Below are 26,782 nucleotides of genomic sequence, written 5' to 3'. Positions count from 1 at the left end.
CATTCCATGTCCCTGGCTCTGCACCCCTTGATATGTGAGCTGGGTGAACCTTTTGTCCATTTGAATGGGGACCTTCACCCAGTCACGTCCTGTGTGGTTCTGTGTTTCCAGAGGCTCTAGCATGTTAGGGAGACAGGGCCTCCCCAAGGGGCAGGTTGGGGACTGAGCTTTGCCAGAGGACAGTAAGACAGCTTTGGGCTGGAATCTCTTGCTTGGTAAAGGGGTCCTGGAGGCCCAACTCAGGTCCTGCCTTGTCCCTCAGTTCAGTTCAGTTCAGTCGCTCAGTCATGTCTGACTCTTTGTGACCCCATGGACTGCAGCACGCCAGGCCTCCCTGTCCATCACCAACTCCCGGAGTTGACTCAAACTCATGTCCATTAAGTCAGTGATGCCTTTTCCTCAGATTGGGGCTGTTCCTCCTGGTGTCTCCTTGCTGTAAAGACGGATAGCTGAGTCTAGGGAGGCCAGAGATGCAGGGAGTGTCTAATGGTTCTAAGGGCTCTGTTCCAGGACGTGAACCCAAACAGTCATCTGCCTCTACTGCCTGTGACTTGAAAATCCACATTTCTTAGTGTGGGACTGGCCCAGCCACTTGGAGATGGGGGGTTAGTCCAGTGTCTCTGAGGTCACCTCCCCCTGATACTTCTTTTCTTGGGAATAGTTCTTTCCAGTTCAGGCTGGGTGGTCTGGGTCCTGTCCTGACTTGTGTGGCCCTGGTTAGGTTCTTGTTCCTTTCTGGGGCTGACTTTCCCCTTCTGGAGGTGGGGAGGATTGGGTTAGGAGGTTCCTAAATGGCTCAGGAGCAGGTGCTTGGGGATGTGGGGCCAGGAAAAGACAGGACTGGGATCTGACAGGCAGGAGCTGGAGCTGCAACTGGTGGGTGTGAGCAGAATGGGAGGCATCTGGTCTGGCGGCCTGAGGGCCAGGTTCTAGCCACTGATAGCAGTGTGACCTTGGGCACATCATCACTTGCCTGGGATCCTAGCTCTCCACTTGTAAAATCAGGAGATTTCATTCAAGCAGTAGATATTCCCTGTCTGCCAACCTTAGGCTGGTAGCTGAGGATGCAGGGAAATCAGACCCTGGTCCTGCCTTCAGGGGGCACCCAGCCAAAGCTGGGGTGAGATGTGACACAATGATAGTGACATCTCTGTGTGACCCAGGCTGTGACCATGGGGGTTGGAAACTGCTGCCTGGAGAAGGTGACACTTGAAGGGTGAGGTAGAGGGAACATGATGAGCAAACTCCTGGAGATCTAGTGTCCAGAGGTGAGAGTGAAGGGAAGGGATTGGAAGGGAGGAGTGAGGGGCGGGAGCCAGAGGGTGGGGGGAAATGGGGAGCCATGGAAGGAGCAGGCAGGCAGGCAGGAGAGGCAGGTGTTGAGCTCAGAGACTTCTGGAAGTCTAGGGCTGTTCAGACCTGCTCCAGGGAACCGTCAGTGGTGTCTGAGAGTCAGGACTTCCCCTGTGTGGGTGAGGGCCCCTCAGCAGTGTTTTTCTGGCCGGCCCAGTAGGAAGTGGCTAGAGCAACCTCAAAGGTGGAGAGAAAGGGCAGGCCCAGCCACGGAGAGTGCCAAGGCATCTCAGAGTTAAATCTTTCACTCCTTGAGCTCCGGACTCGAACCTTGAACCTCGACACCTGCCTCCTCCAGCCATCCCTTACCCTACCCATGTCACGGGCTCCTGCCCCAAGTTCCTGACCAGGGTAAGTCAGGCCTCTGTAGATGTCCGTTCATCCACCACCCCTCTCCACCCCCGCCCCAGGCCAGACACTTGTAACCACTGGGGATAGAGCCATGAAGGAGACAGTGCTTCATCCTCCAGCTGAGGAGACTAACAAATGAACAAATAAATATGTAATCCAGTGTCTGCTGGAAAAAGCCTAAGAGTGAGTTGCACCGGTGTCTGGAAGAGCATTTCAGGCAGAGGGGGCTCCAAGGCCCAGCCCTGAGGCGAGAGCACTCGGAGTAGGTTGGGATGATATCGAGGCAGGGACAGACAATGCAGGCCTGGTGGACTTTGGCTTTTACTCTGAGGGAGGTGGGAAGTCACTGGGGAGGGAGAATGGGTAGGCTGGGCTCTGTTTTGAAGGCTTATATTTATTCCTACAAGCCCAGTGTACAGATGGTGAAACCAAGACTCAGAGAAGTTAAGTGAATTCCCAAGTCTCACAGCAGTAGGACCCATGGCCACCCGCCTGCCCGTGGCCCCGTGCACCCTGCAGCCCTTCATGGCTCCCTGTTGTCTGGACAGTCAGGCTGAGTGGTCTTCAAGGCCCTTCTCAGACTGCACTCATGCTGCCTTCCCTCTCCCACCTGACCTCCTTGCTCCTGATCTCCACACTCTCTCCTCGGAGGACGTGGAGTGGAAGGAGGGGCTCCAGTGTGATGTTGGGCAAGTTGCTTAACCTCTCTGAGACTCAATTTTCTTCCTCGTCTGTAAAGTTGGGCTAAAACCGTCCAGTTTTTAGATTGTCATGAAAATTATATGAAGCTATCCACGTAGCAGGGTTGGCCCAGCGCCTGGAGGTGGGAAGCGCTCCATAACTGTGGCCTTTTGTCTTTTTAGGCAGGGATGGCTGGGTCAGATAAGTGGGTTAGAATGTCCCCTGTGAGTGAGAGAGGAGAGTTTTTCCTGCCTCTTATCTGACTATAGAGTGGGGGGCAGCTGAGGTCCCACAACAGACTGGAGACCAGAGCCCGTGGGGCTGGTCCCCCTGCCTCCGCCCCCCATCTCCCTCTCTCCCTTCCAGCCCCTGCCCTGCCCATCTGGTTACCTCCATGCACCGAAACAGGAGCTTCCTCTTTCAGGTGCCAGCAGCAAGGGCCCTGCTGATCATCTGGCTTGTCACTTCCAGGGACCCACCTAGGGAGAGGACAGGGTCAGGTCCTGTTCTGGGAGGTTGCTTCTGGGTGCAGAGGAGCCCCAGGCTCTCCTCCCGGGTGGCAGGCGTGTTAGGTACCTGGTTGCCTCAGAGGGGGTGGAGTCAAGCTGCCTTCCCCCCTGCCCCTACACCCCCTGTCAAGCCAGGGCTGTCCTCCGTCCCTCTGGCATGAAGTGAGGGTCTGACGAACCTGTCTGCTTCTGTCCACTCCTGCTGCTTGGGAGCCCCTCGTCAGCTGTGTGCACTCTCATCCTCCATGTGGTTAGCCCTGTTTCTTCCTGTTTCTGCCTTGTTTGCAGTGTTAAGAGCCCCCCCAACTCCCTCCTGGGGGGCAGTGGTCACAGAAGAGGATCGTCCTGGAGTCGTGCTGTGGTATACCTCAGCACCTTTGGTGGGGGTGGGCTTCCTGTCCTGCCTAGGGCGTTCCCAGCCCAGGAGGGTGTGTCTGTGACTGAGGCGCCAGGGGGCCAGGCCAGAGCCCGTGCTTTCCTGATGAGAGGGCCCCGGGTCTCTCCAGGTGCAGGGCGGCTGGCTGGGCCACCCTTCAAGGCAAGAAGGGTGGGACCTGAAGAGTAAAGGGTTGGGGGTCTAGGGAAGGTGGATGGATGTGGCTCAGGGCTGTGGGGTTTGGAGGAGCTCTGTCTTGAAGGAGGGTGGTTACAGGAGCAGGTGGAGGATGCTCTGATTAAAGGTAGCAGAAGGGCAGGAGGTAGGGAGGAGGGCCCCGGGATCAGGCCGGCTGGGGAGGGGCAGATGGAGAAGAGGGGTGAGTTAGAAACATGGCAGTGGGGAGACGGGGCAACGGGAGGGAGTGGTCCAGGGTGATCCGCTTGGGGGGCGGGTACTGGTAAGGCCAAGGAGGCTAGTATGTCATAGACTTTTTTTTTTAATTGAATCATAATTGATGTATAATGAATGTTGGATTAATTTCTGCTGTACAGCAAAGTGATTCAGTTATACAGTACATATAGATTCCTTTTTATACTTTTTCATTATGGTTTATCACAAGATATTAAATACAGTGCCCTGTGCTGTACAGTAGAATCTTGTTGTTTGTCTGTCATGGGCTTATGACAAGGCCTGAAAATCAAGCCTTTTAACTTTCCACTTCATTTACCGTGAGTGAGGTACTTCAGACATTCACACTTCGTCCTCTCCAGAGTAGAGAGGGGCTTGGGCGTAAGAGTGGGAAGGTTTGGGGGAATGTGGGTGAGGGGCAGTGATAGGGTGGGGTCAGATGCTGTCTAGAGGCAAACCACAGGAACCCTGGAGTCTCCTGTTCATAATGGACTCAGTCCACTTCACATTTGAAAGTTCGTGGGCTTTAGTCTGTGATTGGCCTCTGGACCTCTGGTTGGTGGCTGGCAGTGGAGGGGGGAGGTTGTTATTTGATAAACTATGTCTGAGAACTTTGGGTGGATAAGACAGTGAGGGAGGAGGTAAGCTTTGCAGCTAAGTTTTGCGTCTTCCAGTCCAGACGGCCCAGAAAATCAGTTCCGTTTACTATAGTTCTCTTGGAATTCTCTGCATATTATATTTAAAATAAAAAAGGTACTTTATAATGATGGTTTTAGGGGAGAAACTGGGACAAACTCAATTCTAATAGACTGAAAATACTTTTATCGTTTTTTATTCTAATTATGAAAGTGATAATGCAACTGTGAAAACTTTAAACAGTCCAGATGTGGAGGTTGTAGAAAGTGATTAATCTTTCAAGATTGGGGTAGGAGTTAGGAGTAGGTCTGAAATTTAGGTCGGGAAAGTTCACTGTCCCTTAAATGTGCATCGATCATTAATAGGACTAGTTTTATATTTATTAGGGTGATGCTCAAGGGACTGCTCTAAGGAGGTTGTTAAAATATCCTGCCTCTCACCTGGTCCACTGGGTTTAGATGTGCACTGCCCAAGGGTACCTGGCTGGGGGAGGGTTGGGAGAGGGGGATTGAAACTCAGCCTGTTTTCTTTGCTGAGCTGTATGCCCTCCTATGGGGCTTTTTTAGCAAGAGGTATTTTGTCTAATTTGCTCAACGGCCTCACCTGCTTTCCCCAGGAGAGGGGAGTGGGTGGGTTCGCTGTGGGGTGGAGAATGCACTGTATCTGGGGTTCCTCTAGAAGAAGATCCAGGAGACAGTGGGATATCCAGTCTGGAGCCCTATAGAGGGACATGGCTGGAGGCAGGGTGCAGGAGTCATTGGTATCTGGGAAACTGAGAATTCCAGGGTGTTGGTGTCTAGACTAGAGTCTGGCTCCAGGGCCAGCACCAAGGACCCTTCTGGACAGGCCCAGCCAAGGCCTTGGGGCTCAGAACAGGAAGTGTCTATCTAAGCAGCGGAGGAGTAAACAGATGCTGAGTGAGTGTGGCCTCTAGTACACACATGGTCATGTGTCACGGTCATCTGGGTGACAGCTCTGTTCTGTGGAAGGGGAAACTGAGGCTCAGAATGTGACGTGACTTGCCCAGGGTTTCAGGTGAAAAGTGATGGAGCCAGAACCAGAACCTGATCTTGCCTGGCGTCCTTGGGGGGATGGGTTCTGGGCTAGAGCTAGTGGCCCCCAGCTCCCCACCAGATAGATGGCCGAGGCAAGCCCTGGGGCCTGGACTCAGTCAGTCCTCACTGCTCTATGGGCTGTACCTTGTCAGCCGCCATCATTCCTGGGACCCAGGAGGACAGGCTACGTCAAAGACAGGGTGGGGGCAGAAATACAGTGGGCCGGTGAAGGGCCAGAGATCTGGGGCTGGGGTTGGGGCAGGAGACCCCAGTATGCCTCCTCGGAGCCCGTGTGGCCATCAGTCCCTGAGAAACAGAAAACAGGCTTCTTGGTTCAGGGGTTCGTCAGCTGCCTGCCTGAGCGCTGCACCTGCTACCTTGCCTGGCAGGGCCCGAGAGAGCTGGCAGAGATCTGCAGAGGGCGGGGGCCACTTCTGCACACTCTGGGCTGGGAACCCAGCCCCCACCTAGTTCCTCATATTTGAGGGAAGTGTCTCCAAGTCCTCTTGTCTATGTCAACGGAACCCTGAGAACGCCAGGAGGGGAGCAGCTGAGGGTGACCCTGCCCACAGGTATGACCTGGTGCTTGGGCGGGGGGTGTGGGCAGTGTGGGGCTCTGGCAGTTGGCCACAGTCAGACTGTTGGTAGTGAGTGTGGGGACTGAAGGCTGTGTGTGGTGGGGTCAGGTGGGCCGTGTGGGTGCTAGGTGGGGTGGAAGGTGTGTATCCCTGGAGGCTGTGTGAGGTGTGCAGTTTGTGGTACGAGTGGGCTGTGGTTAGTAGACCCAGGCCTAGCTGGATGTGTACTGCTGTTAGTTCCTGTGTGGAGGGCCTGAGGGCTTTCCTGAGGTCTGGGCGCTGGGGTCCCTGCCCAGCCTGCCTTGAGTGGGGTGCTGTGAGGGGGAGGAGGGGTTGGAGGGTGGAGAGATACAGGCCCCAGCTCTGAAGCTCTAGGCCTGCCTTCGTCCCCTTCCACTCCCTCCACCATTGGGCCTGCTCTTGAATCTGGAGCACAGCTCTGTGTGGGGGGCCGGGGGCGGGCTTTGAAAATACAGTTGGGAAGGGTCCTCACTGAGAGGACTCCAGAACTGAGTGGGGAAGGAGTTAGGATCAGCAAGGCCTCCAGATCCAGGCTGAACTCGTTCATACAAATCAGAATGCGAAGGAGGCTCACGCCCACCTGGGCCACCAAGGGCAGACCCCTCCACCTCCCTGGGTGTCCTTTGTGTCTCCTGTCCCTGCCCCACTGAGCTCTCCCCATCTCTGCATCTGCCAGGTCCTTTCCCATCCCCGGGCCCTGCACACTTGAGTTCCCTTGGCTTAGAAGTGCAGTTTCCTGCTTATCCTTCAAGGCCCAGCTCATGAGTACCCCCTGGAAGCTTCTCTGCCTCCGCCAGACAGACAGTCACATCCTTTGAAGGCCGCCTCTTGGCTCTACAAGTGACCCAGCACCTCACACAGCCTCCATTGAAATGGGATAAAAAACCCAGGCTTGGGCCTTTTTTATGGTGATGATTCAGGTGAAGGTGGAAATCTTGTGGGGGCTGGACATGCGGCAGGTATTTAGGAAATCAAGGAAGTGGGAGTGTGCTTGTCCTTAGCTGAGGCTCAGGGCTGCCTTTCTACTGGACTGGCATTGTTGGGGTCCTCAGTCAGGAGTGAGCAGGGATGCTTGAGAGAGATGCTGGGCTGGGGCAGAGAAGGGGGCGATGAGATTTAAACTCTGCCCTTGGGGTTGGAATGGTAGTTAAAAGACAGAAGTGTAACAGCTTTGGCTCCAGCAAGAGGGACTCAGACTAGACCTAAAGAAGGACTAGTTGCCATGGGTAGAGACTCCAAACGACCCTTACTTACTCCTGGACTAAGTAAGTGTCCTTGTGAGCCCAGTCAGGTCCTGGGCTCTATTGTGGAGGGCAGGGGGAACAAAAAGGTACAGGCTCTCAGGCCAGGATGGAGGTTGGGTAGAGGTTGGGTAGACCCCCCTCACAAATGGGACAGCCAGGAACCGAGCAGGAGCAGCACTGAGCTGCATGACTCAGCATCTGAGGCTTAGGAGCCCAGGGGGCGGTCAGGGAGGACTTTCTGGAGGAGGCAGCCGAGTCAGCACCCGAAGGTGGGAGGATGTGGTTCATTTGCTCATTGTCAGCAGACCACCTGGGGGGCTTCCATGTGTTAAGCTGGTGCCAAAAATGAAACGGAGGGAGTAGTGGGCCAACTGAGCTTGGTTGGGGCTTGGGGCACGTCTCGACAACTTGAGCAAGTCACTTCCTCCCTGTGGGTGTTTGTTTCTTCATCTGTAAACGGCAGGGCTGGAGCCGGTCGAACGATGGTCCAAGGAGGTGTACTTGAGGACACTGAGAATCGTGGGACAGGTTTTGAGCCAGAGTGGGACCCAGGTTGGCCCAGCAGAGTTGCTGGAGGGAGCCAGGGTAACAGCAGGAGCAGGGTGGGCTGGTGAGATGCTAAAGCCTGAGCTGGGCCCTTGGGGTGTTGGGGAGGGAAACCCCCAAACTTGTGGCCAGGCTGTCGCAACGGGATGATACTCTCCTCTGCTGGTCCCTGCTTCCCTGCAGTGGAGATTCAGTGATGTGTCATAGCAGGGGAAGGGCTTAAACCTCCAGACTCCAGACCAGAATTAGCGTGGAGCAAGTGAGGCAGAATAAGTGAGTGCAAAATAAGGGGGAGCGGGAGACCAAAAAGCTCAAGGTAATCCAGGTAAATATTTTTCAGCAATATTTTTTTTAAATGAAAATTAATGAAAAAAATCCAAGATAAGCAAAATATCCAAAATTTAAATAAAGAGGTTTAGTACTGCAGATTTTTTTGTCTTTTTAGGCCCTAGCATGGTTCAGCAGCGCACTGCTCCATACTTCTTTTTTCAAAGGACTGCTTCCTTCAGGAAGCCTTCCCCGACCCCCAGCCTGGTGAGGGCCCTGTGGGCTGTTTTTCGCTGGCTGGGTGGTATCTGATGCCGTCAAGCCTGAGATTCCTGAAGGGTGGGTTGAGGTTGGTCTGGCTCATGCTTTCAATGCCTTGAATGAGGCTGTCCTAGAGGAGTGTCAGTGCGGAGTCCCTGAGTCTGATCTTGGCCTGAAGCCCTTAGTGCAGGAATAGGAACTAGAGAGAGGCCCTGGAGGGGGCTGGGCCCTTCTCAGGGAGGAGAGGTAGTTTCCTGTTTCCCAGCCCTGGTCATTCCAGTAGCCTGGTTGGGCTGTCATGCATCAATCCATGTTGAATCCTGAGAACAGTGCCTGGCCTGCAGCAGCTGCTCAGTCAGAGCTTGTCGTTTTTGAAAGGCAGTGTGTAGAGTGGTTAAGAGTCTGGAGCTGCACTGTCCGGTAGCAATGTGATGCAAGCCACAAATGCAATTTAAAGTTTTCTAGTAGCCACATTAAAAATGAACAGGTGAAATTAATTTTAATACCATAGTTAATCCAAATATCCAAAATGCTATAATTTCATTATGTAATACAAAGTTATTGAGATATTTCATGTTCTTATTTTTTTTACTAAGTCTTCAGAATCCAGTGTGTGTTGTATAGAGCACACTTCACTATATGGTCGCATCTGGAGTTTCAGTACCTGTATGTGGCTTCTAGAAGTTATTGTATTGCAGGTCTAGACTATATTTAAATTACCCCTTCCCAGCTGTGTGACTTTGGGCAAGTTACTTAACCTCTCTGTGCCTCAGTTGCTTCATCTTAAATTGTGAAGTATGTACCTCCTAGGGTTGCTATGAGAATTAAACAAGTTAATAAAAAGTGCTTTAGTTGTCTGGTGTATATTGATAGTAAAGACTATTTGCTGCTGCCATTTAGTTGCTCAGTCGTGTCCAACTCTTTGCAACTCCATGGACTGTAGCCTGCCAGGCTCCTCTTCCATGAGATTATCCAGGCAAGAATACTGGAGCAGGTTGCTGTTTGCTTCTCCAGAGAATCTTTCTGACCCAGGGATCAAACCTGCATTTCCTGCTTGGCAGGTAGATTCTTTACCACCGAGCCACCTGGGAAACTCAAAGACTACATTGTGTTATTAAATTCTTTTTTAAAAAAAACATCATTTGAGTAGTACTGCCGGTTTTTTTTTTTTTTTTTTTCCCAAACTTTTATGAAGTACTAATTACTTAAGATTTATTTAAAAATACTCACTTTTAAAACCTGTACCCCCTAAAGTCACCCTGCAGAGACCAGCAGTTTGCGGTTGACCCTGCGCTAGTGGCAGGAAGCGTGGCTCTGCCCAAGACCTGCCCCTTCCACCCACCCTCCTGAGCAGAGCCCCGGCCTCCTGGCCTTGCTGGTGGCCTGACCTTTGGGATGGCCACTTCTTTCTCCTGCCTGGAAACACCTTCTTTTGGTCCCCATGCACATTTAGGAGCAGGGCCCCTGGGGTCTCGTGGCCCTGCCTCACCCCTCCACCCCGCCAGCTCCCGGGCTTACAGCCTTGTCTCCTTGGATCTCCGCAGGTTCCCCTTCTCTTTCTAGCAGACTCTGCATTGTGGGGACCCTGCCTCCATCGTGGAGCTGCATCTACCACTTTCCCATGTCTTCTTGGGGGGCAGTCCAGCCTCCTGGCCAGGCCACTGGTCCTGGGGGAGGGCCAGAGAACAGGGGGTCCTGGCCCCCCTCTTCCATGGTGTGGTCTCCACCTCCAGGCAGGCCTGTTGGGTCTGCTTCTCACCCCCTTGTCAGTCAGCCCCACGGGAAGGCCCTCCTCCCTTTAACCATCGCCTGCTTTCTTTCGGCTCCCTGAGCCCTCCCTTCTCTTCCTCGGTCCTCTTCCCCTTCTCGCTTTCTTACTTCTCTTTCCTTTTCCCCGTCTTTCCCCCCACCCCTTCCCCTTTCCTCCTTCTTCTTCCTGGCATCCAGCCACTCACAGTGACCTTGCCTCTTAGACTTTCTCGTTTACCCTTGTCCTTGCAGCTTCCACCTCAGGCCAAGATGAGGAGCCATTCAGAGTAGCTGCTGCCTCTGGGGGACCCCGGCATCCTGGGCAGCCCCACTGGTGAGTCAGGGGGAACTGGGGAGCTGGGCTGGGTGTTGTAGGCTAAGCCTCCACCAAGGCCTCATGAAGGTGAGACCCAGCGTCCTGTTTTCCATTTATTTGTGTATTTTTGGCTGCATGGGGTCTTCGTTGCTGCACATGGGCTTTCTCTACTTGTGGAGAGCGGGCACTACTCTCCAGCTGCCTTGCGTGGGCTTCTCGTTGCAGTGGCTTCTCTCTTGTTGCAGAGTGCGGGCTCTGTGGTGTGTGGGCTTCGGTAGCTGTGGGCCTTGGGCTCTTGAGCACAGGCTAAGTAGCTGTGCTGCATGGCCTTAGTTGCCCCGTGGCACGGAGCATCTTCCGGACCAGGGATCAAGCTGGTGTCCCCTGCATGGCAAGGCAGAGTCCTGACCATTGGACCACTGGGGAAGCCCCTGTTTTCCATTTTGAAAAACTGAGGTTAAGAGGCAGAGAGAAAGGGTGAAGCCAGAGATCTTGCGAAGAACTTCTTAGGAGGGTTTTGAAGGATGGAGTCAGGCAGGGATCAGTGAGGCAGGTGGGGTGTGTACCTGATGACTTGATTTCCTTCCATGCCTGGTGCATTATGGTCTTATTCTTAATTCCAGATGATCCTGTTATCGTCTAAATTGTAATTTGTTGGAAAATGGTATAAAATTAAAAAGATAAAGAGGATACAGTGAAAGGTAACCCTCCCTTTCTTGTCCTCCAGCTGGGAGTCTCCTCTTCAACAGCAGTGTCCTGTATACGTATCCAAGTGTTTTATGTATATGTGTGTGTGTATGTACATGTATATATTTTCTTTTTCTTTACCCTAGATTTTTATATGATAAAACACTGTTCTGCATCTTGCTTTCCCATCCAACAATAGATCTTTAATATCCATGAATATGAACTTTATTTTTTGGCCGTACCTTGTTTTTTGGCTGTGCCTCGTGGCGTAGGGGATCCTTAGTTCCCTGACCAGGGGTTGAACCTGCATCCCTTGCATTGAAAGCACAGTCTTACCCACTGAACTGCCAGGGAATTCCCTGAATATGAACTTCAGAATCTGCCTGTGGGTAATTTTAATTGGGATTGTGTTAGCTTTAACTTAACCTGGGAAGAACTGCTGTCTTTATAATGTCGAGAGCCCCTTATCAAAGAACATCAAATGTATTTCTGTTTGTTTGTGTCTTCCTTTGGGACCCTCAGGAGCCTTTTAGAAAAATTCACATAGTTCAAAATTTGGGTAATAGAAAAAGATGTAAAGTGAAAAGTTTACCTCCACTTGGAGCTGGGTTTCCAGGGAAGCTGATGGGGCCCAGCGAGGGCCCGGGCAGTGTGTGCATGTGGTTGTTTTTTGGTAAATTTTTAACAAACCCTCCCATCCCCCTCAGCCCTCAGCATTCCTCCTTAGAGGCAGCCAGCATCGCCTGTATCCTCTGTATCATTTCAGAGATCTGCATTTAGCCGTGGACACACACTGATCTATCCTCTCCTTTTGTTTATTATTGTTTTTTTTTCACGCGAAAGGCAGCATGTTCTGTATGGTGTTTTGAACCTTTCTTTAGTCAGTTGATACATATCGAAGGTCATCCTCATGAGCACGTAGAGTTCCTTCCTTCTTTATGGAGTTTCTTCATTTTTCTTTAGTCATTTAGCAACTCCTTTAGGAGGTCACCCCACACTACTGTGTAAGGAGTTTCCTCATTTTCTATGGCTCAGTGTTCTCCTGTGTGATTACACTGTAATTCAGTTAACCATTCTCCAGTCTATGCATATTTTGATTACTTCATACCTTTTGTCGTTGTACACAATGCGGTAGCCAGTACCCTACGTCCGTCCTTTTGGACGCGCACCAGGAAGACTGCGAGGGAACTAGCCACGGGCGGCTAGGTAAGAAGGCCCAGAGCACTGAGGTTTTCGCAGCTCTGGTGGCGCTGCCCTTCCCAGCAGCACTGCCCCATCCTGGGAGGGGAATGCCTCACCTTGTCACCACTCAGTGTAAGGAGGGTGAGTTCCATGTTCCATGTCCTGTGTTAGAACCATTTATACTTCTCTTTCTGTCAGTTCATCTGCTTTGCCCATTTATCTGTCAGATTATTGGTCTGTTTCTTATTTCTAGGTGTTTTTAACTGCCTAGGAAAATTAGCCTGTGCTTGGGGTAGGAGTGATACCCCTAGTTTGTCATTTATCCCCCTTGGCCTTGCTTACGGTGTCTTTTTTTTTTTTTTTTTTTTAATTGTGCAGGAATGTTTTGTCTACAGTTGAATATTTTAGTCTTTTCTTTATCCTTCTGGATTTGTATCATTTCCAAAAGGCCTTTGCCTCTCTGAGACAAAGATTTTCCATATCCTTTCGTGATTTATTGTAACTTATCCTGTTGTAAGGTATAGGGGTCCAGCTTTGTAGCTCACTACACAGTTGCACTAACAATTTAATAATCCATCTTTTCCCTACTAGTCTGAGATGTTACTTTTGTTGTATTACTAAATTCTTAAATGTATTTGGGTCTTTTTTTAAAAATTTTTATTAGTTGTTTATTTGACTGCCTAAGGGATCTTTGGGAGAAGGCAATGGCACCCCACTCCAGTACTGTTGCCCGGAAAATCCCATGGATGGAGGAGCCTGGTAGGCTACAGTCCATGGGGTCTCGAAGAGTTGGACACGACTGAGTGACTTCACTTTCACTTTCCACTTTCATGCATTGGAGAAGGAAATGGCAACCCACTCCCTTGTTCTTGCCTGGAGAATCCCATGGACGGAGAAGCCTGGTAGGCTGCAGTCCATGGGGTCGTACAGAGTCGGACACGACTGGAGTGATTTAGCAGCAGCAGCAGCAGCAAGGGATCTTTAATTGTGGTATCTAGGATCTAGTTCCCTGACCAAGCATTGAACCGCACCCCCTGCTTTGGAAGGTGAAATCTTAACCCTTAGACCACCAGGGAAGTCCCTAACCTGTGCTGTTTTAATTATTAATTAATTTATATGTTTTAATATATGGTGAGGCTGATTCTCACTCTACCCTTCCTTTGCCCACTCCTTCACTTCCAGAATTTTCCTGCTTGTTTGTTTTTTCCACATGAACTTTCAAATCAGCTTGTCTAGCCACCACCACCCATCCCTCCAAAAAGTTCTATGTGTATGTTTAGGAGGATAGTACATATTTATAAATTAACTTAGGGTTAATATCTGTATGATGCTCTCTATCCAGGAACATACGATGTCTTTCTGTGTATCTAGAACTTCTTTTTGCACCTTAATATCAGTCCACATTTTTCTCCCTATAGATTCTATGCATTTCTTTTTAAGTTTATTCTTGGTGGTTTTTATTTTGTGATGCTGTTTGTAAATGAGGTCTTTCATCCTGGTTTCTACTTTGTTATTGCTTATAAATATTGATTCTATTAATTTTGAACCTGGCTATCTTACTAAATTCTTTTACTGTTTGTAATACTTTCTCAGCTGAACTTTTCGGGTTTTCCAATTCAGAACTCATGTTAAAGTAATGGATTAACTTTTCTTTCCCAGTTTTTATACCAATGGTGTATTTTTGTTGAACTTTTAGAGTAGTATTAATAATGATGGAAGTTTTTCTCTTGTTTTTCTGTTAAGCAAAGTGCTGGTTTTATTTTAAGAAAGTGTCGATCTGTTTCTGTTCTACTAAAATTTTTGTTTAAGTGTACTGGATATTGAGTTTTATCATATGCCTCTTTAGTATCTGTGGAGATGAGCAGATAAGCATTTTCTTTTGATCTGTTAATCACTGCTTGGCATCATCTGTTCCTTGACTCCTGCCAGATCAGGAGTTCTTGAATATCAGTAGGGGACCTCAGTACCCATTGCCCAGTACAAGGCTGTTTTGAAAGAATGAATGAATGGCTTATCCTATCCATTCCCACCTTTCCCTCCTAAGTGGTGGGAAGGGGTTACTCACCCACAGGCCCAGGACATCAAACTGTGTGGTGCTGTGTTGACGCACCTCCTGGAGTAATCTGTTCCCTTCAGGGGCATGGAGGTGGGGGTAAGGCTTACCCCACAGACTGGGCCTATAAAGGTGCAGCAGTGGTACCCCTCAATCCCACCTGTACTTGCTAGTATCCCTGGGGCCTGGGCCTCTGCTGAAAACTGGTGCCTGAGAAGGAATTGTGTCCTTGCCTGGGTCTTGCAGAGCGTGGGAGGGGCATGGGTGCAGACACAGCCACAGCAGTGGCCAAGGCCGTGGATGGGGATTAAGACAGCACCAACTCTGAAGGTCCTGGAGGACTTCCTGGAGGAGCTGGATGCTAGGAGGCCACAGAGGTGGGCTGGGGGAGGAGGTGGAAGGTTTCAGGCATTAGGAGAAGCCTGTGTGTTCAGAGTCCAGGCAGTACCTCACCTTGCCTGGCATGTGGGATGCAGGGGAGAAAGCTCAAACACAGAGCTTAGCCCATGGTATGGAAAAGCCACAGAGAATTGTTGATTGGAGACCTGTACCTGGACAGCTTGCCTCTGACCTGTGCCCGGTGTGTCTATTCCAGGTCTGGACAGAGCCCTGCTGGCTGGCCTCTGCTGGTAGGAACCATGGCGGAGGCCGGGGACGGGGCGCTCTCAGTGGCTGAGTGGCTGCGAGCGCTGCACCTGGAGCAGTACACGAGGCTCTTCGAGCAGCACGGCCTGGTGTGGGCCACAGACTGCCAAGGCCTCAGCGACACCCGCCTGGTAGACATGGGCATGGTGCTCCCTGGCCACCGCCGTCGCATCCTGGCTGGCCTGCTCCGTGCCCACACACCCCCAGCCCCTGCACCCCGCCTGGCCCCACGGCCCGTGCCCATGAAGCGTCATGTCTTCCGCTCACCACCCACGCCCACCACTCCCCCGGAGCCACTGCCTGCGGCTGGAGAGGACGAGGGGCTGCCCACCGCCCCACCCATCCCGCCCCGGAAGAGCTGCCTTCCGCCCACCTGCTTCTCCGCCCCGTCCACAGTGGCCCCAGACCCTGTGGTGCCCCCACTGCCCGCCAAGCGGCATTTGACAGAGCTCAGCCTTCCGCCCGTGCCCCCCCGCACTGGGCACCCCCGCCCACTGGTGAGGTGAGTGGATGCGTGCAGGGTGGGAGGGACATGGGCAGAGGATCTAGAGGGTCACTATGGGGAGGGAGCAGGAGGGAAGGTTGTGGCCTTTGACACTGGGGTAAGAAAGGCACCTTGGTGGCAGGAACAACATGCGCAAAGCTCAGAGGTGGGAAGTGCAGTCCTCGTGGCTCTGAACAGACAATGCAGTGTGAGTGATGGTGAGACTTGTGGATGGCACTGGTGGGACATGCCGTGAAGGCCAGGTGGGGAGCCGGGAGAGTTTTCAGCAGAGCAATCAATTGCTGAGTACGAAAGAATGACCCTGGCTGCTGGTAACGTTGGTGGAGGAGGCTGGGAGACCAGTGAGAGGCACAGGGCCACCTGTGAGGCCCCCACTAAGGCTGTACACATGAGACTGGAGAGGAGTGGGCAGACTGGAGTGAGAGCTTGGCCCCAGGGTGGACAGGGCTTGGGGCTGGGCCGGGCATGAGCAGAGAGGGCACGAGGAAGCACATGGCATCCAGGTTTCCATCTTGATGGTCCGTCCTTGATCTGTGATCTGAGCACAGAGGGGAGTTTGGGAGGAGGTTGGGTTCATTTGGGGCTTGGCGAGTATTAGATACTGGGAAACTGGCACCTATATCTGCAGTTGGGAGGTAACATGTGGAGGAAATGGGGAGTCTGGAATGAAGAACTTGTCCTGGAGGTCGCAGCAACGGCCCAGGGCTTGGTGCTGGGGCTCCTGTCTTCCCCTTTCACATGGCTCCTGCCAAATGTCAGTTCTCAGGCCACATCCTGCTCACCCTCTCTCCTCCCCAGAACCATTTTCCCCCCTCCTAGCTCCTGGTACTCCTGTTTCCTTTCTTTCTTTTTCAGTATGTTTTTATTTTGGGGGGTGGGGGCACCGCTGCATGTGGCATGTGAGATCTTAGTTCCCTGACCAGGGACTGAACCCATGATTTCTGCATTGGGAGCATGGAGTCTAAATCACTGGGCCACCAGGGAAGTCCCCTTCTTGTTTTCCTGAGTTTCCGCCTACTTCTGTGGACATTGCATTTAACCTCCTTTACAAATGCCCTCCCTTCCTGCAACTTGCTGGGGTGCCCAGCTTAGGGGAGATCCTCAGGTGTGGCTGTGTATGTAATGAAGGGTATAATGGGGCTTTATTGTAGCACTTGGGCCAAGTCAGCCTAATCTGGGAAGGCTTCTTGGAGGAGGAACAGACGTGCAGAGAGAGATCCCCTGGTCTCTGTTATTGTTGGGCACTGTGCTTGGTGCTTAACTTACATAACCTTGTTCGATCCCTGCTCAGGTCCTCTGGGGCATTTGTGTCCTATTTCAAGTAGAGAAACTAAGGGTCAGAGAAGAGAGGGGAGCACTGGCTGGATCCATGCCTAGTACATGCCGAGGGAGCCCCTGTGGGGAGGACCTGGGAGGTTTTCCCCCTTAGAGGAGAGGGGCATTAAAGGGCCTTCTGAGGCCAAGCCAGGGCTGTGGTGTTTTGAGGTTTGATTGATAAGAGCACAAAAAGAGTTTATTGTGCCTTTCATAGGTTCACACACTGGGAGCAGTAATGGGATTCCCCCTAGGAGCTTGGCTCGGAGAAGGCAATGGCACCCCACTCCAGTACTCTTGCCTGGAAAATCCCATGGACGGAGGAGCCTGGTAGGCTGCAGTCCATGGGGTCGCTACGAGTCGGATACGACTGAGCGACTTCACTTTCACTTTTCACTTTCCACTTTCATGCATTGGAGAAGGAAATGGCAACCCACTCCAGTGTTCTTGCCCAGAGAATCCCAGGGACGGGCTGCTGTCTATGGGGTCGCACAGAGTCTGACACGACTGAAGTGACTTAGCAGCAGCAGCCGCAGGAGCTTGGCTTGGAGACCAGATTGGAGTTTGCTGGCGCCACTGCACCCTCTAGTGGCCACCCTCCTGCATGCAGAAGTAATTTTTATTTAACTCCATCTTTAGAATGAGATGTGTGTGCATGCACACCTGTCTCTGAGGCTTGGGAATAGGTGAACAAGGGCAGGAGGCAGGGCCCTGTCCATAGAACGTTCATGAGGGCTGAGGAGGCAAAAACGCTAGCCAAGAAGTGTACGCCTGGGTTCCTGCTTAGAAGACGAGGTACCTGAGCAGGTCCAGCTGGCTGCGTGATTCTGACTAGGGAAAGCTGCTCCTCTGGGCCTTTTTCCCCATCAGGTATCCTCCTTGGCTCTCCATGGCCCTCCTGAATTCAGGAGACTTTCTGGGTAGAGCAAGGGTCCTGTCTTTGCCCTAGGGTGCCAGACCGCGCTCTCAGATCCTCGTTCTGAACTTAGCCAACCTCTGTGAGAAGCCAGATTCCCATGGTCAGGAATCTGGCCCCTTGTAGCTAGAGAACCCAAAATTCATTCCAGGCTGAGAGACTTCGTAGGCAATTATTCCTTGCAATGTGGGGCTGTTCCTTGCAGTAGAGTGGCAGGTGTGCTGCCAAGCCTGGCTTCTGTATCCTGGGGTCTTTGACACTTGGAATTGTGGGCATCTGCAGTCCTAGCCTCCTGGGCTTCCAGGGTGTACAAAGTCTTTACAGTCCAGAGATAGAAAAACTCTAAGGGCAGAGAGAGCCTCACGTGTGGGTAACAGACAAAGGCTGGGCCACGTGTGGGTAACAGGTAAAGGCTGGGCAGGTTTTGGACCCTGACTGGCTTCCCCGTCCCCTCACAACCCTGTGACCCCAGGCTCTGTGCTACACAGTGGAAGACGGCCCAGCCTGGCCGGCCCCTGCCTCCGTTGCAGGAGTCCCCACTTCCTGCCCTGGCCTTCCTGTCCTTGCTTGCACCCTCTAGTGACGTAGGTCTTACTCTCTCAATCGTAGGGCCTCTTACACCAGATCATGTGGTGGCTGAGGGAGCGTTTTTCCCTGGCTCCGGTCCATCACTGGGCTCCCCAGTGGAATTTGTGATTGATTACTGTGTGTGCGTGTGTGTACTTAGGACGGAGTAACTCCATGTGAGGGCATGGCGGGCCAGTTTGTGTGCGCCTGTAGGTGTGCGTCTAGCAGGGTAGTAGCATGTCTGTGTATTTCTGCATCCGCATATGTTCTAAGGGAGGAAATGTGTAATAATTATACACAGGTGGGGATTTATACGATTTCAGTGGTTACGTGCTATAGTGTGTGTACAAATTTATCAAGGCCTGTGTGTACACAGACATGTGCCCAAGTGTTCTGTACTTTGGGGGCTCCAAGAACATGAGTGCATTTGTGAGTGTGTGTGTTGTGGGTGGTGAGTTGTTTTTTGTGTACGGTCAGGTGTGAGCCAGTGTGTACTTGTGCTGTGTTTGCATGTGCTTCCAAGAGGCCAAGCCGCCTAGAATGTCAGCTTCATTAGGGCTCAGGTCCTTGTCAGTTTCGTTTACTGCCGCGTCCCCAACATTGAAACAATGCCAGCTGCCTGACAGGCACTCAGAAAGTGTTTGTTGTGTGAGTAAATAGATGAGACCTGCATGAGCTTCTGTACCACCAGGCACTGAACTTGTGTGCTGCCCATGCTGACTCAGCACCCTGTGAGTGCCCTCCACACACACTGGACCCTGGACAGTAGGGTTAGGGTTAGGGTTAGGGTTAGACAGTAGGGTTACAGAATACCCCAAATCCCTTCCCACTGCCTGACCTCTGTCACCCCAGGCATCTTGGAAAGGGAGAGACCTTTAGGGGAGGCAGGCAGAAAATGAGCGAGGATGGGGTCTCTTCCCCTCTGCCCCAGCTGGGTCAGAACTCTCAGAAGCAGGTTCGCTGTTTGCCTGGCCTAGGAGGACTCTATTTCACCCCCAAAGGGTCTGTACCCCCACCATCACTTAAGCCTGTAATAGGTAACTGACAAGTCCAGAGACACTGAGAAACTTGTTCAAAGTCACACAACCCAGCACAGGAGAAGGCAGTGTTCAAACCCTGCCTGTTGGCCTGGGACTGTCTACTCAGCTTCAAGTGTCATAGATGTGAACCCTCTGGGCCCGCTTCCCTGAGCGTGGCAGAGAGGTCATTTCTGACCCAGGGTCACTCTGCAGAGCCTCCCGTAGCCTGCTCTGGGCCTCTGTGTTCTACTTCGATACCTGGATGTCTGGAGAAACCTGGAGAAGAGGGAGGATTTGCCCAGAATGGGCAGCAGCCAGTTGGAATCACCTCGCAAGGCCTCCCACCTGTGCCCTCGACCCTCTGCAGCCCAGCCAATCCCTGGGCTTCTTGAAGACTGATCACTTGTTGCTAGGGCAGAACTTGCTCTCTTCAGAGAGCCTCTTTCCTAGCTTCTCTGGGCCTTCTTGTGTGAGTGGGGAGGGGCCAGCCAGAATATCCACTCTGGAAGGCCCTGCTCCATGTCACTGGGGTAGTTTGTCCACCCACTTCAGCCTAGAGGGGAGAGCCAGCCTGGGGGCGGAAAGGAAGTGTCTGCCCCAGGGGATTCTGGGTGACTTTTCTCTGTCTCAGTCGTGTTTTCAGGAAGTGTGTGCGTTGGCCAGGGCTGCAGGGGGCGGAGGGAGGCGGAGAGCAGGAAGCTAGAGGAGACCAAAGCTGGATTCAGACACAGACATGCACGTACACGTACACACACTCACTCTTCCAGACAGACTCACAGTTACACACAGAAACACACACTCAGACAAGTGATCACAAACACTCCGACACAAATCACGGGAGTGCAGAGCCGAGCCATACCTGGAACCAGACGTGGCCTCAGGCACACCCAGGGAGTGGGGCCAGGCTGTCTGCAAGACCAGCCCGGGTCGGACACAGGCTGAACAGTTAGGTACACGGCGCACACTGGGCCCAGCTGGCCGGAACCACGGGAGCTCTTGGGCCCTGGATCCAGAGGGCGTCTGAGGGTGAGCAAGGGGCCGCCGTGGGCTGGGCTGTCGGCTGAGGGAAGGGGGCAGTCTCCTCCTATGGGCCTGGGAGGGCAGGAATCCCAGACTGTCTGTCTGTCTGTCACCTCTCCACAGGTTAGGTTTTCTGTGCTGCTCTCCTCCCCCTCCCTTTTTTACTCTCAGACTTCCCTCTCTTCTTTCACTTTCTCTATATTTTCTGTTTTTCTCCTGCCCTTTCTTTCCTTTTCTTCCCTCTCTCTTCCCCGCTTCTGCCCTGGGCTTTCCACATCTCCATCTCCCCCTAAGTGTCTCTCCTGGGTTTGTTGGTAGCCTCCGGGGCCTGTCTTCTGGGCTGCATGGACTGCTTCTCTGTGGGGTCTCTGCCCTAAAGCGATCTGGTACTGATCTCACTTCTGGCTCCTTGCACCCCGCTGAGAATTCCCTTTGGAGGCTTAGGTGACTTATCTCAGGGTTAAGTTCAAGGGTGTTGTAGCTCTGGAAGCTCGCCTATCCAAGCCCTCTTGCCCTCTCCCCTTCCAGGCAATAGGGAAACCTGCCAAGGGCTGACCCTTAGTTGATGTCTTCCTACCCCTTCTTCCAGGCCTGCTGGTGTGGTGGGTGTGCCTTTGTTACTGGGGGGATCTCCCCAGTTGCTGTAACCCCCAATGAACTCAGTAACCCTGTACTTGGGCCACTAGGGGCAAAGAGATTCCTCTAAGCAGATTCTGTCTGTGTGCCTGGCCCACCCCTGCACCCTCGGCTCATCTTTCCACAGGGCCCAGCAAACACCTGCACCTTCTCCTCTGGCCAGGCCAGCCCAGGGATGGGGGAGAGGGGCTAGTACAGTCGTGCACTCTCTGAAGGGTGAACTTCCTCCCCCCACTGCCTTCACAAGCCAGCACTGGGTCAGGCCTGGGAGGTGTGAAGAGCTGCTATGGGAGACCTAGGCCTCAGCCCTTTGCTGCCCACGACAGCAGGGTGCCCAACTGTGAGCTTAGAGGAGGGAGCAGTTGGGTGGACTTCCTGAAGGAGGAGGCGTGTCTTGAGCACAGAGTTGATGATTTGGGTCATCATGAGGATTAAATGAAAAAAAAAAAAGACTTCCAGGAGAATGCCTGGCACAAAGGGGATACTTAGCCAGTGGTAGTTATATTGTGCCAAGGAGATGTGCAAAGAGCTGGGTGAAACCTTGGTTTTAAAGGTGGGTGCCAGGTCAGTTGGGCACTGCTCTATGGAGGGATGGAGAGCTGCTGACCTCCAGTAGTCCGTATGTGAGTGGGGTGATGGTCATTCATTCACTCAAAACGCAGTCACCAAAACCCCCTCTGTGTTGGGTGATGCTGTGGCATGGAGAGGGCTTGGCCTGAGAGGACTCACAGCTTATGCAAAAGCTGAGAGGCGTCCAGCAGACATCACATCTAAGGAGTGACACCCTGGGAAGGACTTTCTCCGCTGTGGCTTGGGCAGAAGTAAATAGAACAGAACCCGGAAAGTGCTAGAGGAGCTGAGCTTTGGGCCTCATGATGGAGAAGGAAGGACAAGGGCAGCCTTGGAGGCAGAAAAAAGCATAGGGCTAAGGCCTGGGCCCCGAGGAGGATGAGGAAGTGGGCAGTTGGGAAAGTCTGCCCTCGTGGGTAGAGGAGGTCAGGAGAGGAGGCCGACGTGTCCAAACCGTGGTCTGACCCTACCTCTTGGCGCTGCTGGTGCAAGTCCAGGGGCTGGTTTGGGCTGGGTCCCTCCAAGGCCTGTGTGACCCTTTAGGGAGAAGGTCCTGACTCAGGACTGGGTGTAGACCTGGGTCCTTGGTCCTCCGAGGTCAGCACAGTGAAGCAGACAATGACAGATAAAACTATATGAGTGCTCAGAAGTCTGAAGGCTAGAGAAGCCTCAAGGAGACCCCAACCCAGCCAGGGGTACGAAGGGAGGCACAAAGAGGAGGGGAAGGATGTATGACTTGCACCTTTGGAAGGAAAAGTAGGAGGTGGCCGGGCAGGGAGCTGTGTTCCTGGTGGAAGGAACAGTGTGGACAAAAGCCTGCAAGTCCGCATTTATGGAAAGCAGCTCAGCTCAGGATGGCTGGAGTGTGGGTGAGGGATGAGCTCCAGGCCAGCCTGAGATATTCAAACTGCCCCGTCCTGCATGCCGGCCCATCTGCCTGTGGGGTGACTGAGATCCAGGGCCACCCTGGAGGAGGGGCCATGAAGCAGGTTCCTGGTTCAGCCTGTGCAGCTGGGGCCTCCTGCAGGGTGGCCCTGTGGCCTCACCCAGCCACAGCCAGGGTGAGAAAATTGTGTTAATAACTTGTGACCATGGCTCTCTACTGGTTGTCAGCAAGCCAGGAAGCAGATCAGAGGGGAACGTGAGGCTTAGAGGTGAAGTGATATGCTTTGTAAGGACACAGACCAATGAGTGGTTTAGCTGGATTGGAGGCCCAGGGCTGCCTGGCTGCCAAGCTCTGCCTCTTACCTACCACATGTGACCACGTGTCTTGTTTCGTCCAGGATAGGCCCACTTGCACCTGTGCCCTGACATAGTTATTAATAGTGCCTCTTTGGGGACTTCCTGGTGGTCAAGTGGGTGAGATTCTACACTTGTCCACAATGCAGGGGGCACAGGTTTGATCTCTGGTCAGGGAACTAAGATCCCACATGCTGCAAAAAAAAAAAAGTGCCTCTTTTAACTCTTGGAAATGTTATCGTTTATATGATTAATTACATGGTCACCCTACTCCTCTGTTCTTACCCATTCTGTCTTGGGAGCCTCACATGTCCCCTAACCCATAGATATGTAAGGTTGGCTGTGTATATTTGCTGTAACCCAGTAAAACAAATCTCCTTAGGCTAAGGGCCCAGGCTGGGGTGGCCCCTGCCCTAGAGTGCCTAGCCTTGCTCTGGGCATAATGTGGAGAGCAGATAGGTCCTTATGCCACTTGGATAGAGAAGAAAGGGGCTGAAGGAGCAGAGGGGCCAGGAATGAGGGGCAGGAGGAGAGCAGCTCTGCGTGGGAGTCTCGGAGGCTGCCCAGAGGAGGCCTATTGAGCCATGTTCGGAGGTACAGACAGGTTTTCCACAAGCTGAGATGTAGGGAGAGGGCCGGGAGATGTAGGCAGGAAGAAGTGGTGTGAGCAGAGGCTTGGAGGCAGGGCTGCTGAGTCCATGCCCAGGCCTGGGACTGATCTTCTGGTCTTGTAGGGTCAGAGGTCAGTGGCAGCATCCCAGATGGGCTTCAGCTACAGATTGGAGCTGGGGCTGCTCTAAGCTGTACAGGCACTGAGTGGTCAGGACTCGCTGGTTTTCGGTCACTCTGTGGGCACTGCCCCGTCCCCCGGAATTTCCAACATCTGTGCCTTCCGGATGCCACTTCTCCTTTCCTGGGCTTGGCCCTGACTCAGCATGGCCCTGGTCCCCCGTGGCAGGCAGAGAGGGGGATCAGCTAGGAGGCTTCCTGGAAGAGATGTCTAGAATGAGATTGGGAGGCCCATGGGGTCCCCTTGCTCCGCTTTCTTGGCATACAACCCTTTTCCTACAAACACTTTGCTGGGAAAGGAGCCCTTAGCATCTGTTCTTCTCTCCCTTATCACTATGGTAACAGGGCCATCAGAAATGTGATCACATTTCCTTTTGGATGGAACATCAACTCAGAGCTGTCTGGATCCTGAGTTGTAGCCAGTGTGAGGAGGCAGATCTCAGAGAAGCCCTGGGATCCCGGCTGTGGCCTCGTTTGCTCCTGGTGGTTGAGTTTGCCACTGTGGTGCTGTACTTCCTGGGTGAACATCCTAGCTGTGGGACCAAGAACAAATTACTTCCTGTCTCTGTGTCTCAGTTTCCTCATCTGTAAAGTGGGGATAGCAAGAAGCCCTGCCTTAGGGAACCCTTGTGATGAGTAAATGAATGAATCCACTTAAAGCTCCTGGGAAAATATACATACACACACATACTTAATAAGAATTAAGTAATCCAGGTCTTCATTTATTAATCTGCTGAGTGCTGGGCACACAGTAGTGAAGAAGGAGGGTATGGCACTTCTCTTAAGGAAGCCACATTCTGGGGAGCCGGCCTCAGGAAGGGCAGGTCCCTCACAGGTGATCAGGATGGTGGTGGGGAAGGACTAGAGGCCAGAGATGAGAGGGCTGATGCTGCCTGGGTTCTGAGGATGCTCTGTTGCCATCAGCTTTGCCTCAGTGCTGGCTCTCATTCCTGGGGGAGGCAGGGAGCCAGGCCGACATAGCCCTGCTTGGCATTGGAAGGGCAGAGGCTGTCCCCCCTGCTCTGAGCACGTCTGATTGATCCTGACCCAACGTCTAAGAGCTCTGCTCTCAGCTGATCACAGGCCAGGCCTCCAAGGGCCCCTTCTTAGTAGAGTCTGGGAGACTGTGTGTGATCGTCTGCCCATGCCCTCGGGCCTGCCTTTTATTTGCTTCCCTCTTGACCCTATTGGCCAACCTGTCCACCTGCCTATCCACCCACCCGCCCATCCAACGTGCTCTTGTTGCTATCTCAGCCAGGCCCTGTACTAGGTGGGCTGTGGGGATAAAGAGTCAAGATCAAGGCTGCCCTTGCCCTAAAGAGATTCACGGTCACACGGGGGAGACAGCCTAGTACAGTGCTCATTGTAGGGGGAGTCTTCACAGGTCCAGCTAAACTCCTAGCCTAGGCCCACTTGGCATCAGATTCTCTGAGAAGCATAGAGAGGGAAGACCTGGCCACCAGGACAGCAGTGGGTCTACCTCTGCTGGAGGGTCTTCCTGGCAGTCACTGCCGCCGTCCACACAGCTGTCTGGGAGCCATTCTCTGTGGTCTTCCAGGGGGCAGCTTGGGGGTGGGGGATGAGACTCACAGTGGACAAGTGTGGGAGCCACCCTGGCTTGGAGACCTCTTGCTCCAAGGAGCCAATATGTCTTCTAGCAACCTAGCAAGTGTGGCTTCAGGTCCTTTGCACAGGCTGTGCCCAGTAACAAGCCACCACACTCTGGGAAGCCCAGAGCTTCAGCTTCTCCCCCAGATCAAGAGATCACTTAGAGTTTCTCCCAGTCCAGGTGCAGTTCGGCACTCAAGCCACTCTTGCCAAAGATAGTGTCCCCTGGGAGCGTGGCTGACATACCACCTTTACCAGGTTTCTAGGGAGAAAGAGTTTTGTCCATTCTTTACCTACGGAGAAGAAGACGATAGGGTTCAGGGTGATGTAGAAGTAGCCACTGCGCGTCCTAAGAAGCATCCAGACTCTGGCATCAGAGTTCAGGTCTGGCTTAGATGCTAGCACAGTACCTGGCACAAAGGAAGGCGTTACTACAAATCGGGTTACTTGGAATAATTCACCTAAAAGCTCATCACAGAGGATAACATGCGCAGGGCCTAGGGGAGCAGGAAGGAGGGGTCAGGAAAGACTTTGAGAAAAGGGGCATTGAGTGAGAAGTTAAAGGATGAGTAGATCTCAGTGCAAAGAAATAGAGGAAAACAATACAATGGGAAAGACTAGAGATCTCTTCAAAAATTAGAGATACCAAGGGAACATTTCATGCAAAGATGGGCACAATAAAGGACAGAAATGATATGGACCTAACAGAAGAAGATATTAAGAAGAGGTGGCAAGAATACACAGAAGAACTGTACAAAAAATGTCTTCACCACCCAGATAATCACGATGGTATGATCACTTACCTGGAGCCATACATCCTGGAATGCAAAGTCAAATGGGCCTTAGGAAGCATCACTACGAACAAAGCTAGCGGAGGTGATGGGATTCCAGTTGAGCTACTTCAAATCTTAAAAGATGATGTTGTGAAACTGCTGCACTCAATATGCCAGCAAATTTGGAAAAGTTAGCAATGGCCACAGGACTGGAAAAGGTCAGCTTTCGTTCCAATCCCAAAGAAAGGCAATGCCAAAGAATGTTCAAACTACCGCACAATTGCACTCATCTCAATTGTTAGTAAAATAATGCTCAAAATCCTCCAGGCCAGGCTTCAACAGTACGTGAACCGTGAACGTCCAGATGTTCAAGCTGGTTTTCGAGAAGGCAGAGGAACCAGAGATCAAATTGCCAACATCTGTTGGATCATCGAAAAAGCAAGAGAGGTCCAGAAAAACATCTGTTTCTGCTTTGTTGACTATGCCAAAGCCTTTGACTGTGTGGATCACAACAAACTGTGGAAGATTCTTAAAGAGATGGGAAAACCAGACCACCTGACCTGCCTCCTGAGAAATCTGTATGCAGGTCAGGAAGCAACAGTTAGAATTAGACATGGAAGAACAGACTGGTTCCAAATTGGTAAAGGAGTACATCAAGCTGTATATTGTCACCCTGCTTATTTAACTTATATGTAGAGTGCATCATGAGAAACACTGGGCTGGAAGAAGCACAAGCTGGAATCAAGATTGCTGGGAGAAATATCAGTAACCTCATGTGCAGATGACACCACCCTTATAGCAGAAAGCAAAGAAGAACTAAAGAGCCTCTTGATGAAAGTGAAAGAGGAGAGTGAAAAAGTTGGCTTAAAACTCAACATTCAGGAAACAAAGATCATGGCATCTGG

The 26,782-nt window shown here is 52.2% G+C and overlaps 1 protein-coding gene across 7 annotated transcripts in view; it reads left to right on the top strand.

The window, feature by feature from the left end:
• ARAP1 (ArfGAP with RhoGAP domain, ankyrin repeat and PH domain 1) overlaps positions 1 to 26,782 on the top strand; it is a 61,764-nt gene that overhangs the window by 6,653 nt on the left and 28,329 nt on the right. For 4 of the 7 annotated variants that reach the window (XM_070767598.1, XM_019975361.2, XM_019975360.2 and 1 more), the window contains exons 2-3: positions 10,291 to 10,372; positions 14,872 to 15,423. In XM_070767598.1, the coding sequence (XP_070623699.1) occupies positions 14,915 to 15,423 (509 nt within the window). In that variant the 5' untranslated portion in view covers positions 10,291 to 10,372; positions 14,872 to 14,914. Of the gene's footprint in view, positions 1 to 5,830; positions 5,945 to 10,290; positions 10,373 to 14,871; positions 15,424 to 19,772; positions 20,269 to 26,782 lie in introns of those variants that run through there. The other 3 variants (XM_019975357.2, XM_070767600.1, XM_019975362.2) reach the window with 3 other exon arrangements.

Source organism: Bos indicus, chromosome 15 (assembly GCF_029378745.1).
Source record: "Bos indicus isolate NIAB-ARS_2022 breed Sahiwal x Tharparkar chromosome 15, NIAB-ARS_B.indTharparkar_mat_pri_1.0, whole genome shotgun sequence".
Classification (NCBI taxonomy): Eukaryota; Metazoa; Chordata; class Mammalia; order Artiodactyla; family Bovidae; genus Bos; species Bos indicus.
Note: the sequence above shows the minus strand (reverse complement) of the source record. Positions and strands in the feature narration are given on the sequence as shown.